Source organism: Periplaneta americana, chromosome 1, assembly GCF_040183065.1.
Source record: "Periplaneta americana isolate PAMFEO1 chromosome 1, P.americana_PAMFEO1_priV1, whole genome shotgun sequence".
Lineage (NCBI taxonomy): Eukaryota > Metazoa > Arthropoda > Insecta > Blattodea > Blattidae > Periplaneta > Periplaneta americana.
The window spans coordinates 9,935,001-9,951,422 of record NC_091117.1 but is presented as its reverse complement, the minus strand read 5'-3'; the positions used below and the strand labels follow the sequence as shown (position 1 = coordinate 9,951,422).

At 36.9% G+C, this 16,422-nt stretch overlaps 1 protein-coding gene across 1 annotated transcript in view; it reads right to left on the bottom strand.

Annotated features, from left to right (window-relative positions):
• Positions 1-1,633: 1,633 nt before the first annotated feature.
• The window catches only part of sprt (PDZ domain-containing protein sprite), a 197,816-nt gene continuing 183,027 nt past the window's right edge, over positions 1,634-16,422 (bottom strand). The window contains exon 8 of the mRNA XM_069832088.1: positions 1,634-10,959. Coding sequence (XP_069688189.1) covers positions 9,414-10,959 — 1,546 coding nt within the window. The 3' untranslated portion in view covers positions 1,634-9,413. The remainder of the gene's footprint in view (positions 10,960-16,422) is intronic.

The window sequence follows — 16,422 nt, the reverse complement described above, 5'->3', positions numbered from 1 at the left end:
CTTTGATGAGCATTGATGATGTCAAGTTGATCTGACGAAGCACATCAGACTCGATGCAAATAAACATATTCAAACTTATTCATTGTTGCGGACCTCTGGAGAAGGAACAAAGAAAGAGACTAGTGAAGTGCTTTATGTGGAGTGTAGCATTGTATTGGGCAGAAACATGGACGAAGTGAAGAGAAGCGACTAGAAGCATTTGAAATATAGATATGGAGAAGAATGGAGCGTGTGAAATGGACAGACAGAATAAGAAATGAAGCTGTGTTGGAAAGAGTGAGTAAAGAAAGAATGATGCTGAAACTGATCAGGAAGAGGAAAAGGAATTGGTTGGGTCACTGGCTGATAAGAAACTGCCTACTGAAGGATGCACTGGAAGGAATGGTGAACGGGAGAAGAGTTCGGGGCAGAAGAAGATATCAGATGATAGACCACATTAAGATATATGGATCATATGAGGAGACTAAGAGGAAGGCAGAAAATAGGAAGAACTGGGGAATGCTGGGTTTGCAGTGAAAGACCTGCCCTTGGGCAGAACACTATGAATGAATGAATTTTTTGTTAAAACAAAATTGATTTGTGAAAGGCAGGCTATGGTTTATTTTTAAGCATAGGTTTTGTTGGTGGTATATTTATTACTAGTAGGTATTTCTTACTTCAACAGAAAGTATAAAGCAAATTGAAAAATAAACTCCAACTCTTTGTGGCATAAACCTTTCATATCGAATTATATAACACATGTGCTGGAAAGTGATTAAATAGTATTGTTGACGATATATTACATTGGAAATGTATCAAGGGAAAAAATGGAACTCTCTGCATCATAATCCACAGTTAATTCCCGATTTACCACGAAAATCGTCTGTAGCTGCATTTAGATTGGCAACAGGCCATGATTGTTTGGCCAAACACCTGCATAGAATTGGAATATATCAGTCCCCTAACTGCCCATTGTGCAATTCAAACCAAGAAATGGATTTGGAACATCTCAAAATCTGTGCTTCAGTAGCTGACCATGATAATATCTTTGAAAAATATTGGAGTGCAAGAGGTCAAATGACTTTATTGTCAAATGCCTGGCATTAGAAAACAACAACAACATTGGAAATGTAACTAAAAATAGTGATTACTATTCATAGAGATAAATAATAAGTAACCACATCCAATTTGATTTTCTTGTTTATACAAACAGTTAAATTTAAGCAGTTTCATAGTATACTAACGTGATAATGGCATTACAATATAATTATGCAGCTGCACACTTTCCTTTTACTCTCGCCACGACCGCGACAATGCAATAACAAAACAATATCTGACTTTCACAAAGCGTTCAAGAATAAACTTCAGAAAAGATTTATCAATTAATGATTTAAAAACAAATTTCACTGTAAAATGAAAATAAAAAAAAAGGAAAGAAAAAGAAAGAGAAAACGAGAAAATCCCCCCCCCCCCAGAAATTTCCACTCTAGATAACTGCCTAGGCTCAAATCCGGTACTGGACATGGTCTACATCGTTTATCTACGTCTTGAGGATGAAATTGCTTCTGTGATAATGGCCTCATGATAGATACTGGAAGGTCCATTCAAAATTGAACAGTGGGTACAAGGATTAAAAATGAAAGAAAATCAGAAATGTTTGGCAAGATATTTATAATCCATTAAAAGTTAGAAATTATAAAATAAAGCTTCATGTACAATCACCGCTAGGTTCAGACACGAGGACAATACTGAAGTGTACACAATGTTATGTCCTGTTCTTCAACATTATGACGACCTTGCTTGCTTCCTTACATTAAATGTTTTTATCTTAAAATACACTCCTACCACAACCTTTCGATGTGCGTGATTCTTTACACACTTCAATGGATGAACACAGTTTATAACTATAGCTGGAGAATCCATCACATTAACAGTTTCCAGTCAATATGTACAGTAAATGCTGATGACGTCACAGTTTCTGACATATTTCAAACATTTTTCAACACTCACTTTTTCAGTCTTGGAAATATAAAGCATTACACGCACTTAATCAGTGTTAATTTATAGTGGCCTGATATTGTCTTTCACTATTTTCCCATTAAAGTCACGTTGCTAGGTTACAAACATCTTTGACAGATCTTTCAAATCTCATTTGTCTCTTACATTGAAAATGTGACAATACTAAATCTGTTGATTACGTTGCAGTGTGCAACTGTATTAAAATATGAAATTCAGATGCAACTTCATAATTGAACACTTGAAATATAGCCTACAAGGATCTAAGTGCCATTTTCATGAAAATTGTGTTTTTAATTAAACAATAGTTTATTTACCTTATAGCTAGAGATGGTAAATTTTAGCAACTTAAAATAAAAGTACACTTTAAAAATCAAATTTAGCATTTTATAGCACTTTTAATTATAATTTAGCATGTTATACACACTTTTGATTTTATAATTCAGTATTTTGTAGTGTTTTTGAATGAAACATTTTTTTATGGAAAGCTTGGTAAAAATTCAATGTTATCAGTGTGACATTTTCCAGTTAAAATTCTTGAAAATAATCAATAAGTAAAGGAACATAATATAAAATTACAGTAAAATCGTAAATATTGCAAAAAGAGTCTTCAAGATTACAAATCGTTTTATTCAAACACACTGACTGAAAGTTATATGGAACTAATTTCGACATGTCTCACCCGCCTGTGACAATAAAATTGAATTAGTCATTTTAGAAATCACAACACAGCTATTCCGGGCAAACTGGATATTCCAATGAAAAAATCTTTTTCAGATATATATACCAGTATATATTTTACAAGCTTTACGGACATTGAAAGTAAGTGGTCTTTGCTGGGTAATAGGTACTCTTTGCAGCACTTACTGTTAGAGAAATCAGCTTTTAATGTATGTTTTTTCAAGGAGCTATTGTTGAAGAAATATTTTGAGAGTCTGCACTGTTAATTCCACAGCTCCAGGATCAAGGAACGTTTTACTCTACTCTATACAGTAGCGTGCAAATTAATCCGAACACGACATATTTTTACATTTTCTGTCATTGTTGGCCTCACAGCTGCTCATACCGCTTTAATTGACATCTGTAGTACGTGTAATTCCATTGTTGAAGGTCTGTCATTATTTTTTTATAATATGTGACATTTTGCCTGTCGTTTTGTACTTGTAAGCATTTCAGTTGTGTTGAAGACTTAATACTGCAATCCTGTGTACATTCTGTCATCTTCACAAATGGATACAACTCCACGAAAACGGTCTAAAATTATAACATTAGCAGAGCATTCTTCTATGACACAGAGGCAAATTGCTGCAGAATGTCACATCGGTTTGGCTACTGTTAATTCGATCATAAAACGATACAGGGAGACTGGATCCATCACACCCCAGAAAAAAGGAAACTGTGGCCAGAAAAGGAAGACTTCACCTGCAGATGATCGTTTAATTGTCAGGAAAAGTAAATTAAATCCTAGACTAACTGCTGTCGACTTAACCCGCGAGTTAATGGCTACCACTGGGGCGAATATTCACGTCACAACAGTGCGGCGTAGGCTTTTGAAAGCTGGACGAAGGGCTCGTAAGCCTATTAAGAAGCAACTGCTAATCCCTGTTATGTGCAAAAAACGCTTAATGTGGGCAAAATTACATCAACACTGGACAGTGAATGACTGGAAGAATGTACTTTTTTCCGATGAGTCTCATTTCGAGGTCCACGGCCACCGTGTTTCTTACGTACGGAAAGGATCCGAAAAAGTAACAGCAGCTCATCTCCAACAAGCACCCAAATACCCCCCTAAAGTAATGTTTTGGGGTTGTTTTACACATGAAGGGCCTGGAGCATTGATACCTATCAAGGGAATGATGAATTCTGACAAATATATTCACTTATTGGAAACCAGAATCGTACCCCAGCTGCAAAAATCATTTCCGGATGGCAGAGGTGTGTTCCAACAAGACCTGGCACCATGCCATACGTCTCGAAAAACTACAGAATTCTTCAACAAGAAGAATATTCAGGTACTCCCCTGGCCAGGCAACTCACCCGACATCAACCCCATTGAGAACTTGTGATCAATTTGCAAAAGAAGAATGCAAAAAATGGATTGTTCTACAAAGGAGAAGATGATTTATGCTCTCATTGGTGTATGGTTTCGCGATGAAGAAATGAAGAATATTTGTGGGAAATTAGTGGAATCCATGCCAAATCGTCTCAGAGCTGTTATTAGGAACAAGGGAGGCCACATAGATTATTGAGGTATGTCTTAGATCCTTTTTTTTATCCCGCTTGAGTGTTTTTGCATAAGTAATTACGTTGTTCGGATTAATTTGCATGCTACTGTATTCTTTCTGCCACTTATTTTTCAGTAGTTTGGGTTAATAATCTTACAGTTCAAGTGAATATTTTGACTTAGAAATGTCACAGTTGTTTCGAAACTGGAAAAATGGACTTTAATTCAGCTGTAACATCCATGACATGGAAGAAACAGCTATACAGTATTTATCGATTATGTTTTCGTGAACTAATTGGATGCCATGACATTTTTTGCATAGCTTCCACATGGACACTATGAGAATGTATCTCTTTTTGCTTTAGGCAGAGACCTGAGTTTTACACTTTTTAGTAATAAGTTGTGAAGTGAGTTCACAAATCTTGTAACATCCGTGACGGAACCTTTTTCTTTATTTTCTGCAATAATAATAAATTTTATTCAACAACTTTTTTTCTGTAAAATTATACTGATCTTCTAAACTGATTCTAATAATAAAAGGTAAGTCATTTTATTTTCAATATATAGAGTTTGAAAATAGTAAAAATGTAACATTTGTGACAACTGGAATGGCTGAACAGAATCAGACATCCAGGAATGAGGCCTTTTCAAATGTCCTGTAAAAATTGTGCGGCTTCTTTACATCTTAATGAATCCATGGAATAATGTCATTCAAGTATGACAAATACAATAGTGTTTATTACCGACTTTATCACGAAATGGAATAAAGCTCTTCCTAAATTGACTGATTCAATTATAAGTTTTATGTTTCTCTAATACGTTTTTATCACCCAAGCCAACCTCTTATTACACAATTTACGCATCAAAATATCAGAATCACAAACAAAAATGGGTTACTGTTTAAACGTTTTCACTGATAGTTTTACTAAAATACGAAAATATATATAAATTGACAAAAAATAGTTCTCCTTGTTCAAGTAATTGTTCGAAAATATACAACGACATTTCAATTTTTGCCTTTTATTATAGTACATACTATTCTCTGATTACAAATGTTAAAAAAATTGTTCAAAATTAACATTTTTGTAGTAAAACTGTGGTCCGTTCAGTACCGGTATGTGAGGATGGGTGTGAAGAAAGTGACGTGTAACATTTTCCAGACTCTTTTGTTGAAGTAATTGTTCGAAAATATACAATGACACTTCAATTTTTCTCATTTATTATAGTACATACCATATGTTGATTAAAAATGTAAAAAAATTGTTCAAAATTAAACATTTTTGTAGTGGTCACAAAATACCCCCCCCCCCGCCATTGGTACTGGATGTTATTGGTATTGCTAAGGTTAACATACTTTACATAGAATTACTTATTTTCACACCATTTTGGTACAATTTGTATTAATCGTGGCTGCGAAAATCTACCATCTCTATCTAAAACACAAATAAAAATTTAATTCCAGACTCTTTCCCTTACCGTTTTATTAGGCGTTCACAGGTGACGGGACGTGTAAGCTTCAACGAATCTTAAGACTAATTATTTCTTTTCGGAAATTTGAAAATGGCACTTAGACCCTTATCTACTTGAAGTCTTCAATATAATATAAAATAATCCATGGCGCTACAGCCCGTGGAGGGCCTAGACCGACCAGCCGGCTGCTGGCCTCACACCCACATGCCGAAGCAGAGGTGGACGATCATCCAACCAGAATGGAGGTATCGTGTGGTTAGCACGATGATCCCCCCAGCTGTTATAGCTGGCATTCGCAACCGGATTTCGCTACCTATTATAGCTCCCCAAGTGCATCACGATGCTGGGTGAGCACTGGTCCCATACACTGGCCGAAATTTCATGAGAAAATTTCTTCCCCCATGAGGACTCGAACCAGCGTGCATTCCGTAACGCGAGTCCTAGGCAGGATGCCTTAGACCACGATGCCACGGCACAGGACTTAAGTCTTCAATTTATTACCTTTAATAGAAAAGGGTTTTCCCCCCTATTTTTAATGGATGAATACGATTATCTCAAAATAAGCGCATTCATTTTATTTCTTTGTCGTTAACTGTCACTTACTACCTCAGCTTCTTACGAATTTCCTTTACGCACCTCACGCTGTGTTTTGTCTAAGGTAGAGGTCTGATATAGCCTAACAAAGCATTTTTAAAAATCTTATTTTAAATAATTAATTAATTCGTGGCGCGAATAGACTATGAAGGGCCATAGGCTACTGGCTTCACGTTCACATGCCTCATAAGAGGTGAACCATCATCCGACCAAAACGCAGGTATCGTGTGATTATAAATTGTATGGAAGTAATTTTGCAGAAATTCATATTAAATAACCACTCGCATTTTTTAACCCTTTCCGCTCAACTGAGTCCATTTGGAATCACTAACATTTCTGTAATCTCTGACTCATATGATCTGCTTGATGATTTCATTTGGTGTCTTCAGAAGTAGTTTTGTTCTTTACCGATAGAGTGCAGCATCCGGCAGTTCCTTGATGAACTGTTATTAGAAAAAGGATTGCTTTGTTTTTTTGTTTCTCCATTGTGTCTCCACAAAAACAAATTCATTTCAGATAGGGTTAATAATTTCTAATATTATTTTTCTACATTGAAGCTACAATTATGGTCGTGAATTGATTTTAAAAACTGTGATGGTTATCAAAAGGACGATAATTAAATGATTTAAACTCGTGTTATAGTGACAATTAGTTCCAAAAATGAAACCTAGCCACATGTAAACATCTTTCCTTTAGGCTATACCGGTAACTTCAAACAAAATTCTGTATTACAAGAAATATCATCGCTTAACACCATCATATCGATTTGATTTAATAAAAAATTATTAAATCTATTATATTTCTTATAGGAGTTTAATAAACACCACCTTAATAAATGCTGTAAAAAGGTAAAGGTATCCCCGTAACATGCCATGAAGGCACTTGGGGGGCATGGAGGTAGAGCCCCATGCTTTCCATGACCTCGGCACTAGAATGAGGTGGTGTGGTCGGCACCACGCTCTGACTGCCTTTTACCCCCGGGAAAGAACCGGTACTCAATTTTATAGAAGGCTGAGTGAACCTCGGGGCCGTTCTGAAAGTTTGGCAACGAGAAAAAAATCCTGTTACCACCTGGGATCGCACCCCGGACCTTCCAGTCCGTAGCCAGCTGCTCTACCAACTGAGCTACCCGGCCGCCTAATAAATGCTGTAACATTCAATAAACACCGAATCGCGTGTTTCAGCGGGACCTCATGTTGTTTACTTTAAACACTGAAACAAGAACAGTGGGCCTAAGAAACGAACTGGGCACGTGACTGATTGCTCGAGATTGTGCGAATGTTAACAATCCAGGAATAAATGTACTCGTACATGACGCAACAAAAACGATTTACTACAAAGTCTACGTTACTCTGAGCAAAGCTGTTGCCATTGCAAGATGGAGAGGGTACTTGTAAATGGAGATTATTTAATCCTGGCATAAACTAAATCTTTTCCAGTTATATTTAAAAATTAAAAATTAATTTCAGATTAATAACTTTTATTTCAGGAAACATCAATTGTATTTCAGATTAATAACTTTTGTTTAAGAAAATATCAATTGTATTTGAAATTAGTAAGTTTTATTTAAGAAAATATCAACTATATTTTAGCAAATCTAAACTGAACATATGAATTATATGTCAGTAGCATAAACAAATTCTTGCTATGATAACGAAGTGAGTTATTGTTAAATTATGTTTTCTGAAATATAAATAACATTTTACCAAATAAAACCGAAAAATCATAAATAAAAGTGTAACTAAAATACATAAATCTCAAATACAAAAGGCACTTTCTCAAATAAAACTGACAGATCTGAAGTACAAGCGACACTTTCCCAAATAAAATTGAATCTGAAATACAATTTACACTTTCTCAAATAAAACTGATAAATCTGAAATACAAGGTGACACTTTCCCAAATAAATCTGAAATACAAGTGACACCTTCCCAAATAAATCTGAAACACAAGTGACACTTTCCCAAATAAATCTGAAATACAAGTGACACTTTCCCAAATAAATCTGAAACACAAGTGACACTTTCCCAAATAAAATGGAATCTGAGATATAATTTACACTTTCTCAAATAAAAACTGATAAATCTGAAATACAAGTGACACTTTCCCAAATAAGTCTGAAATACAAGTGACACTTTCCCAAATAAATCTGAAACACAAGTGACACTTTCCCAAATAAAATGGTATCTGAGATAGAATTTACACTTTCTCAAATAAAAACTGATAAATCTGAAATACAAGTGACACTTTCCCAAATAAATCTGAAATACAAGTGACACTTTCCCAAATAAATCTGAAACACAAGTGACACTTTCCCAAATAAAATGGAATCTGAGATACAATTTACACTTTCTCAAATAAAAACTGATAAATCTGAAATACAAGTGACACTTTCCCAAATAAGTCTGAAATACAAGTGACACTTTCCCAAATAAATCTGAAACACAAGTGACACTCTCCCAAATAAAATTGAATCTGAAATACAGCCGATATTTTTTCAGATGAGAGAGATAAATCTGAAATACAAGTGACACTTTCCCAAATAAAATTGGTAAATACAACTGATACTTTTTAAAAACCAATTGACTAATACGAAATAGGGTAAACTAGGGTCTGTTGGACAGTCGGGCCTGTTGGACACTCCGTACTTTAACGTGTTACCACGCCACTTGTGGGCACCACATTCAGCTAGAAGTCAATGACGGAAGTAGCCACGAGTGGTAACACATTAAAGTACGGAGTGTCCAACAGGCCCGACTGTCCAACAGACCCTAGTTTACCCTATAACTTATATTTTCTGAAATACAGCTGGAAAAAAGAACTATAGCATTATTCATGTTATGCCCTTCGAATTTTACAACCCCTGTTTATTCGTAACATCAGACAGCAATCAGAAGACAGCGAAGAGCAATGGCAATGATCAGATTACACTGAGGAATAACTGATGAAAAGATTGTACACTTAAACTGTTACAGTATGTGTATAGAACCGAAACGTAGTACCTTTTCGCACTTCACTACACAGTTCTAAAGATGAAATAACCAACAACTACAGTACATCATAAGTTCATAACTCACGTTACACTGGTTTCCGCATCGAACTTCCCATGACGTCAAGTATCACTGGAGCGCTAACACCACTTCTCAGTCGAATTTCCACTGGACAGTCTTGTGCCGTTCCGGGTCGTCTTGAGCGTCACGGCCTGATGGAGAGCAGCTGCTGGTGAAGGCCACCTCAGGGCTGACTGACAAGATTCAGCACGAGATGGAGTCCTCGGCGGAGGTTGAGGAGGATCTTTACTCATTTGGATCACCACAGGAGCCGGTGGGGCTTCACCTTTGTGATTTCTCTTTGTCGGCTTCTTGCTCCCTTGAGAGTAGTCGATTGGCTGTGGTGTGGCCGTCACAGACTGCAAACTCGTTGCTCGATGCAGAGATAATCTGAGGGGTTTCTTTGGCGGTGTGGGTCTCTGAGGCTTCCCCTCACTGCAGCTGCTATGGCCGTTGTGGTAGTTGTGATGCTTCTTGTAATTGCGGTACGTCGCGTGGTTGGAAGGTTCAGACCCATACTCCAGCGAAGTTGTGCTCTGGGCATCGTGGTTTTGATGGGAGTGGTTGAGATGCGTGTAAGCTTGAGTGACTGTTGAGTTCTCAGAATCTATATCCAAAGACTTCACGCTTCGAACATCGTGATGTTTTTTGATGTGATGAGTTCCAGATGTGGTGTCTGGTTGATAATGTGATTCAGATGGCTCCGAGTGCTTTCTGTGATAATGTTTTGACTGGTCTGTGCCGTAGGAAGTCTCAGAATTACAATCAAATGAAGGATGTTCAATGTTCTTAGCACTTCTTGCAGTTTCGTAAAGTCTGTGGTGAGAATGGTGCTTATTCCTCAGTTGAAGGCTTGACGTACCATCTGTTTTGTTCATATCAAGAGAGTTGGTACTCCTTGCATTCTGCAAATGCTGGTGGTGATGACGGTGATGTGAATGTTTTTCATGTCTGTGATGGTGGTGATGGTTCATTCCTCCAGATGATGAACAATCCGAACCGAAGTCTAGAGATTTTGTACTACGCACGTCTTGATTCTTAGTGATGGTGTTGTGATGATGGTTCAGTTTTGGCCTCAGAGTTGGTAAACTGTGCCGAGATTCTGCAGGACTACTACTGCCCACTTCAAGACCTGGAAGATTCGCAACCAAAGCTGTGACTTGAGGTCCTTTCTGGAACACTTGCACATCAGGTTTCATCGGAGTGTTTGTTGGTGTCATTGTACTCAAATTTCCAGTAGCTGGAGAACTCGAAACAAGGGGAGTGGTGTTGATGATGTGCGTTGTGGTGTCTTCTTCTTTTGGTCTCTTCAGAAGTTCTGACACCTGCTCTTCCAAATACGAGATCCTATGTGTTAGACGGAGGTTGTCGGTCCTGAAGCTATCCTTGGCCCGTTCAGCATCTTCTGCTCGCTCCTTGAGGGTACCTAGTTCTTCACGAAGTACCATTAGCTCCTGTGAGTGATCGTGCTGGTGTATAGTTGATTTTGTTGATAGAAGGGATGTTGAAGTTGATGGCCATGTTCTCATTACCACCAACTGTGCAGGATCAGGAGATACAGCTAGAAGGCGTAGCATATCTTCCTTCGTCTTTGCCAGCACCAACTTGCCATTAACTTCCAGCAACCTGTGGGAAAATAGATTCAATGTAATAAAGTTAAATTATTGTTTGCAATGAATACATACATAGCATTTATCTTAATTACACCGATAAACTTTGGAATCAAATACAGAACCATTTTTAGGCATTTTTACAGGGGAGGCAACTTCTTATGAGCTGCAACTCACGAGTTGCAGCTCATATAACACAGTCCGCTCAATAATTGCCAACAGATTAAAGGAACATGGTGAATACGAAGTATATGAGGAAGTTCAATGTCTTTCTACAGAAGGATCTACACAGCGTGCTGACATCATAATAATTGACCGAGATAAAAAAAAAACTGGTCTCATTCTTGACCCCACTGTAAGGTTCGAAATTAATGAAGATCAACCAAAGCAGGTACATGAAGAGAAACGTGCTATTTACCTTCCATGCTGTGATGATCTCAGTCATAAATATAATATTCAAGATTGGAATGTCATTGGACTTATGTTTGGTGCGCGAGGAACAATTCCCAAATTTACATTCGAGATCCTCAGAAAATTAAAGGTTCCTGATAAGACTCTTCAGGCAATAGCATCAACCATTTTAAAATCTTCACTGAACATCATCAATCACCATCTCTATTCATCTTTATAACATTCAATGTATATTATTTATTTTAAATACATTTTTATCGTTTTGATAGCCACCACATCTTATCGCAGAATATTCTTTTTTAAAACTTCATTATGTATTTTTTAACATGAATTTAAATTTTATTTTTTGTTCATTTGAATTGATTAGGATGCCGATATTTTAAATCCAAGATTTGGACGGCTATCATTTCGATGATATTCCCCTCAACACTTTTTCTTCGGAACTGTGAGCTTACAAACGAAACGAGGCAAATATTTGAGCCACTCTCTTCTTAAATAGCTATGCTGAGTTGATAGGTCTATATCTGCCGAGCTAACGTATTTTAGTATAGGAGCTGAAATAATCCAGGTTGATGGAAATCGAAAGAACACAGCTTGAAACTACTTTGTACGCATGCGACAGCATACTGTGACATCACGACTGCAACTTGTCGTTAGAAGAGCTGAGAAGTTCGTCGCTCTTCAGTAGGCTATTAAGTTCTGAGCTGAGATGTGTGAAGTTTAACATTTCTTACAACATAACAAACACAGTGAAGACCCTGTTATAGAGACCTTTTTCTGTTAAAACTCTGGAGGAAAAGTGGAAATAAAACAGTTGGGTAGGCTACTCAAGATCTAAAATTAACACAAAAAGCTACAAGTGGAGGAAAGAGAAAAAGAAAATTCAATAGAAAAGAGTAGAAAAACAGTTTAAAGTATGGATGTGGATTTCAGAATGCTGTGTTTTGTTCTCCTTGCATACTTTTTGGAAACAGTCATGCCTGAAGTGAAGAGGGCGTGATAGATCTTGTACATCTTAACATATTATTAAAAAAAAAAAAAAAAAAAAAAATGCAGGAAATGAAATGTTTTCGATCTCAATGTTTTGGGTACTGTCGATTGAGAAGACCATGGTTGCCAACTTACAAGGATTCAACTCGAGAGTGATTAATTCTGCAGCAGAAAACAGCGACGTATGGATTTCATATTTTTGGAAACAAGTGAGTATTACATTTATAATTTCTTCTTTATATGTGTTTGCTTACTTTTTACCCTTATGGTTGATCATTTAAAAAATAGCGAAGCACATATTTGATTTCTTGCACGAGCCGCCACTGCACATTTTGGTACACTGAGATCCAAAGATATCAAACTCCACTAATCGATAATGTTCGATAACTTGTTCGTGTAAGTGTCGCTTCTTTAGTTATTACTTCTATGAATAGATGGCGAAGATAATAGTCACTGTTGCCAGTCGTAGATAAATATCCCCGTACTATAGAATTCAATTTTTCATTCCACTCTACTGATTGTAAAACAACACTGAGTTTGGCTGGAAACCGCTGATATTGTCTAGTAGAAGAATAATTTATGCTTAATCTACATAATCATTTTCCCTGATACTTTTTAACGACTTTTTAACTCTAAACTGGCTACGGCTTAACGAACGTAGAAGTTTTCATTCTCTTGTTCTCCTTTTCCAAGTCCTTCACACTTTTACACCTACCTACCTTGCCTCCCGTTTCAGTTACCTGTCATCATATCATAATCTCTTCACACGCACGCAAAATAGCCGCATACTAGCCATACCAACACATAAGACATCATCGTATTCATCATCATACACAATCTCGCTCTCGCGCTTGTGGAATACCCTACCCAGTGACATCAGAGACTGTCGGAATTTAGTAGCATTCAAAAGCAAGCTTATTAAGCATTTTCTTACTGCGTAGAGTAGGTTTAATTTTTACTTAATCAATAAAAGAAATGCTTCTCTCTTCTTAACTTTTACAATAAACTGTCTAGCTTTTATTAATCAGTTACTCTTTTGTACTTTGATTTTTATTGTATTTGTAAATTTAATATTAATTGTATTGTAATTGTATTCTTAATATTGTAGTTGTAATCCCCTGGCAGAGGGGAAGAGAAGGCCTGATGGCCTTATCTCTACCAGGTTAAATAAATAAATAAATAAATAATGGTTCCACCTATTGAGAACTAGCGGAACTCTTTCAAAGTTTGTCAATTTTTTATATCTTTGGTTTTGACTTATCCCGTGGTTGGAAAGTTCGCTTACACGATCATAAAATCGAAGATCGGATACTTTTGAATGACTGTGTACAAAATGCATGGTCGCTGACTGCTGTACTTGCTTTTTTGAAAGATGGGACATGACAGTTTAGCGGCCGAACTTGGAACTACAGTGCTATGTTGCCAATATGGACTACCACGCTGCCAGCTGATGGAAGGTATCAACTGACGTTACGATGGCTGACGTTAAAACATTCATTGACAATTGACGCAGAGGTAAGAAAACAATACAAAAATCGACAGAGAATCAAAGACGAAACGTACAAATGCTAACATTGTGTGCACAATAAATGTCGCCAAGAGAGCTATTAAGCACTCGCCATGTGGGAACGGTAAGTTTGGCAACTCAACCGTTGTTACCGTAGCAACAGGCCTACCATGCTTTGTGACATTCAGTTGTTTTTCCGATCGCAACGCTCCTGTCATGTCCCATCTTTAAAAAAAAAAAACAAGTATAGTTTCCATGTTACTTTGAACGTTATGCATCATGCTCTTTCCCCTCTAACTTCACTTCCTCTGTCTTGTATTATACTTCCACGCAGTTTCGTGATCTTCACATACTACGGTGTACAGAAAGTTTCGAATGGAAAGACTTGGTGGACCTACACAAGGCATAAGTAGCAACATCTGGTTGTGGTCGTGGGGATCAGAGGACTTACCAGAAACTGTTCCCAGACTGGCAAGTTCCTCACTATACTGTATCTGTCAGCATTGATCGTAGACTACGTGACTGAAGTCTCATTATTTTCAAATAACTGATTATTACCTTTATCGCTTATAGTCAATTCGATCAACATAAATAATTACATGAAACCTTGTTGCGTTCAAACGAAACGTCACGACCCATTAGTTCCTTTGAAAAAAGAAAGTCTACAAATAAGTTCCCTACCCGAGCCCAAAGTTCATCGGTTCAATTAACATACACCCTGTATAACACGAAATAATTTAGATTCTCAATGGAAACCAGCCATCCCCATACTGCTCACAGTAAAAACATCAAGTCCATGAATGTCTGACCGATTATCTCAGCAAGTAACACTCGTAGATACTGAATATGAACAAAATCCGTCCAATAGTTTAGTAGAAATCGCTGTACACAGACAGACTAGTACTGAAATTATTATATTTCATGTACATCATTCCCTGATAAATTGACTCGTAGATACTGAATATGAACAAAATCCGTCCAATAGTTTAGTAGAAATCGCTGTACACAGACAGACTAGTACTGAAATTATTATATTTCATGTACATCATTCCCTGATATATTGACTCGTAGATACTGAATATGAACAAAATCCGTCCAATAGTTTAGTAGAAATCGCTGTACACAGACAGACTAGTACTAAAATTATTATATTTCATGTACATCATTCCCTGATAAATTGACTCGTAGATACTGAATATGAACAAAAGCCGTCTAACAGTTTCGTAGAAATCGCTGTACACAGACAGACTAGTACTAAAATGATTATATTTCGTGTACATCATTCCCTGATAAATTGACTCGTAGATTCTGAATATGAACAAAATCCGTCTAACAGTTTCGTAGAAATCGCTGTACACAGACAGACTAGTACTAAAATTATTATATTTCGTGTACATCATTCCCTGATAAATTGACTCGTAGATACTGAATATGAACAAAATCCGTCTAACAGTTTCGTAGAAATCGCTGTACACAGACAGACTAGTACTAAAATTATTATATTTCGTGTACATCATTCCCTGATAAATTGACTCGTAGATACTGAATATGAACAAAATCCGTCCAACAGTTTCGTAGAAATCGCTGTACACAGACAGACTAGTACTAAAATTATTATATTTCGTGTACATCATTCCCTGATAAATTAACCTGTAGTTAGCGAATATGAAGAAGGAAATCGGCTGGCTGACAGAAATCAAGCATTATTCACAATGACTTCCGCTTGCTTTTGTGTGCACCTGCTACAGACTGGACGGAAGTGGAACCAGACAGCAGAGAATTCATAACGGCGTGGTTCCGGTGTCTTCGTCTTTTCGATTCAGTTAAACAATAAGCTGTACATTACTTGCACCGCCCTCTGTTCTTGTGAACTCTTTGTATCTTTTGTTAGGCGTGAGAAAAATCGACACGAAGAACGATCAACATGATCCCTATGCTTTCAAATTTTTTCAACTATCACGTCATCAGAATTCCTATTGATTACCAGATCTATCTGAATAATTGTCTGTCTATCCATCCATTAATCTATGTCTTCATCTAGCTGCTGCTAATCAATCTATCAAACAACCTAACAATGCAACCTTCCATTTACCAATCAATTATCTCTATTTGTATACCAATCAAATCTACCTACATTATCTCCCTGTCTGCCTATCTAAACCAGCCAATTGCGTCGGCCTCACAAATTTAGACCACTCATCCTGGTTGTGGCTTTCTTGTGGTTTGTCTAACACGTTAAGATGAATGTCCAAGTCCTAAAATAAACTTGCCACGCATCTACTGTACATTACCCATATAGGAGGCATGGTCTGCAAACCATTCTCCTATAGTTGTTATTACTGCTTCGATCGACCTAACTTCTTTTCTTTCAAAGTTCTTCTGATGTAAAACTACATCTTTCGCCTCACTTAGGAACTGACTGTTGCATGATAATGCAAACCACTCCTTTGCTCTCATTGTCTTCCTTCTGTTATTCTAGTGTACTCCTCATTCTTCTTGTCTTCTCTTTCTCCCCCTGTTCTCCTTGTATTTACCTTGTACTTGTATTCCCGTTTTTCTCCTTGCATTCAC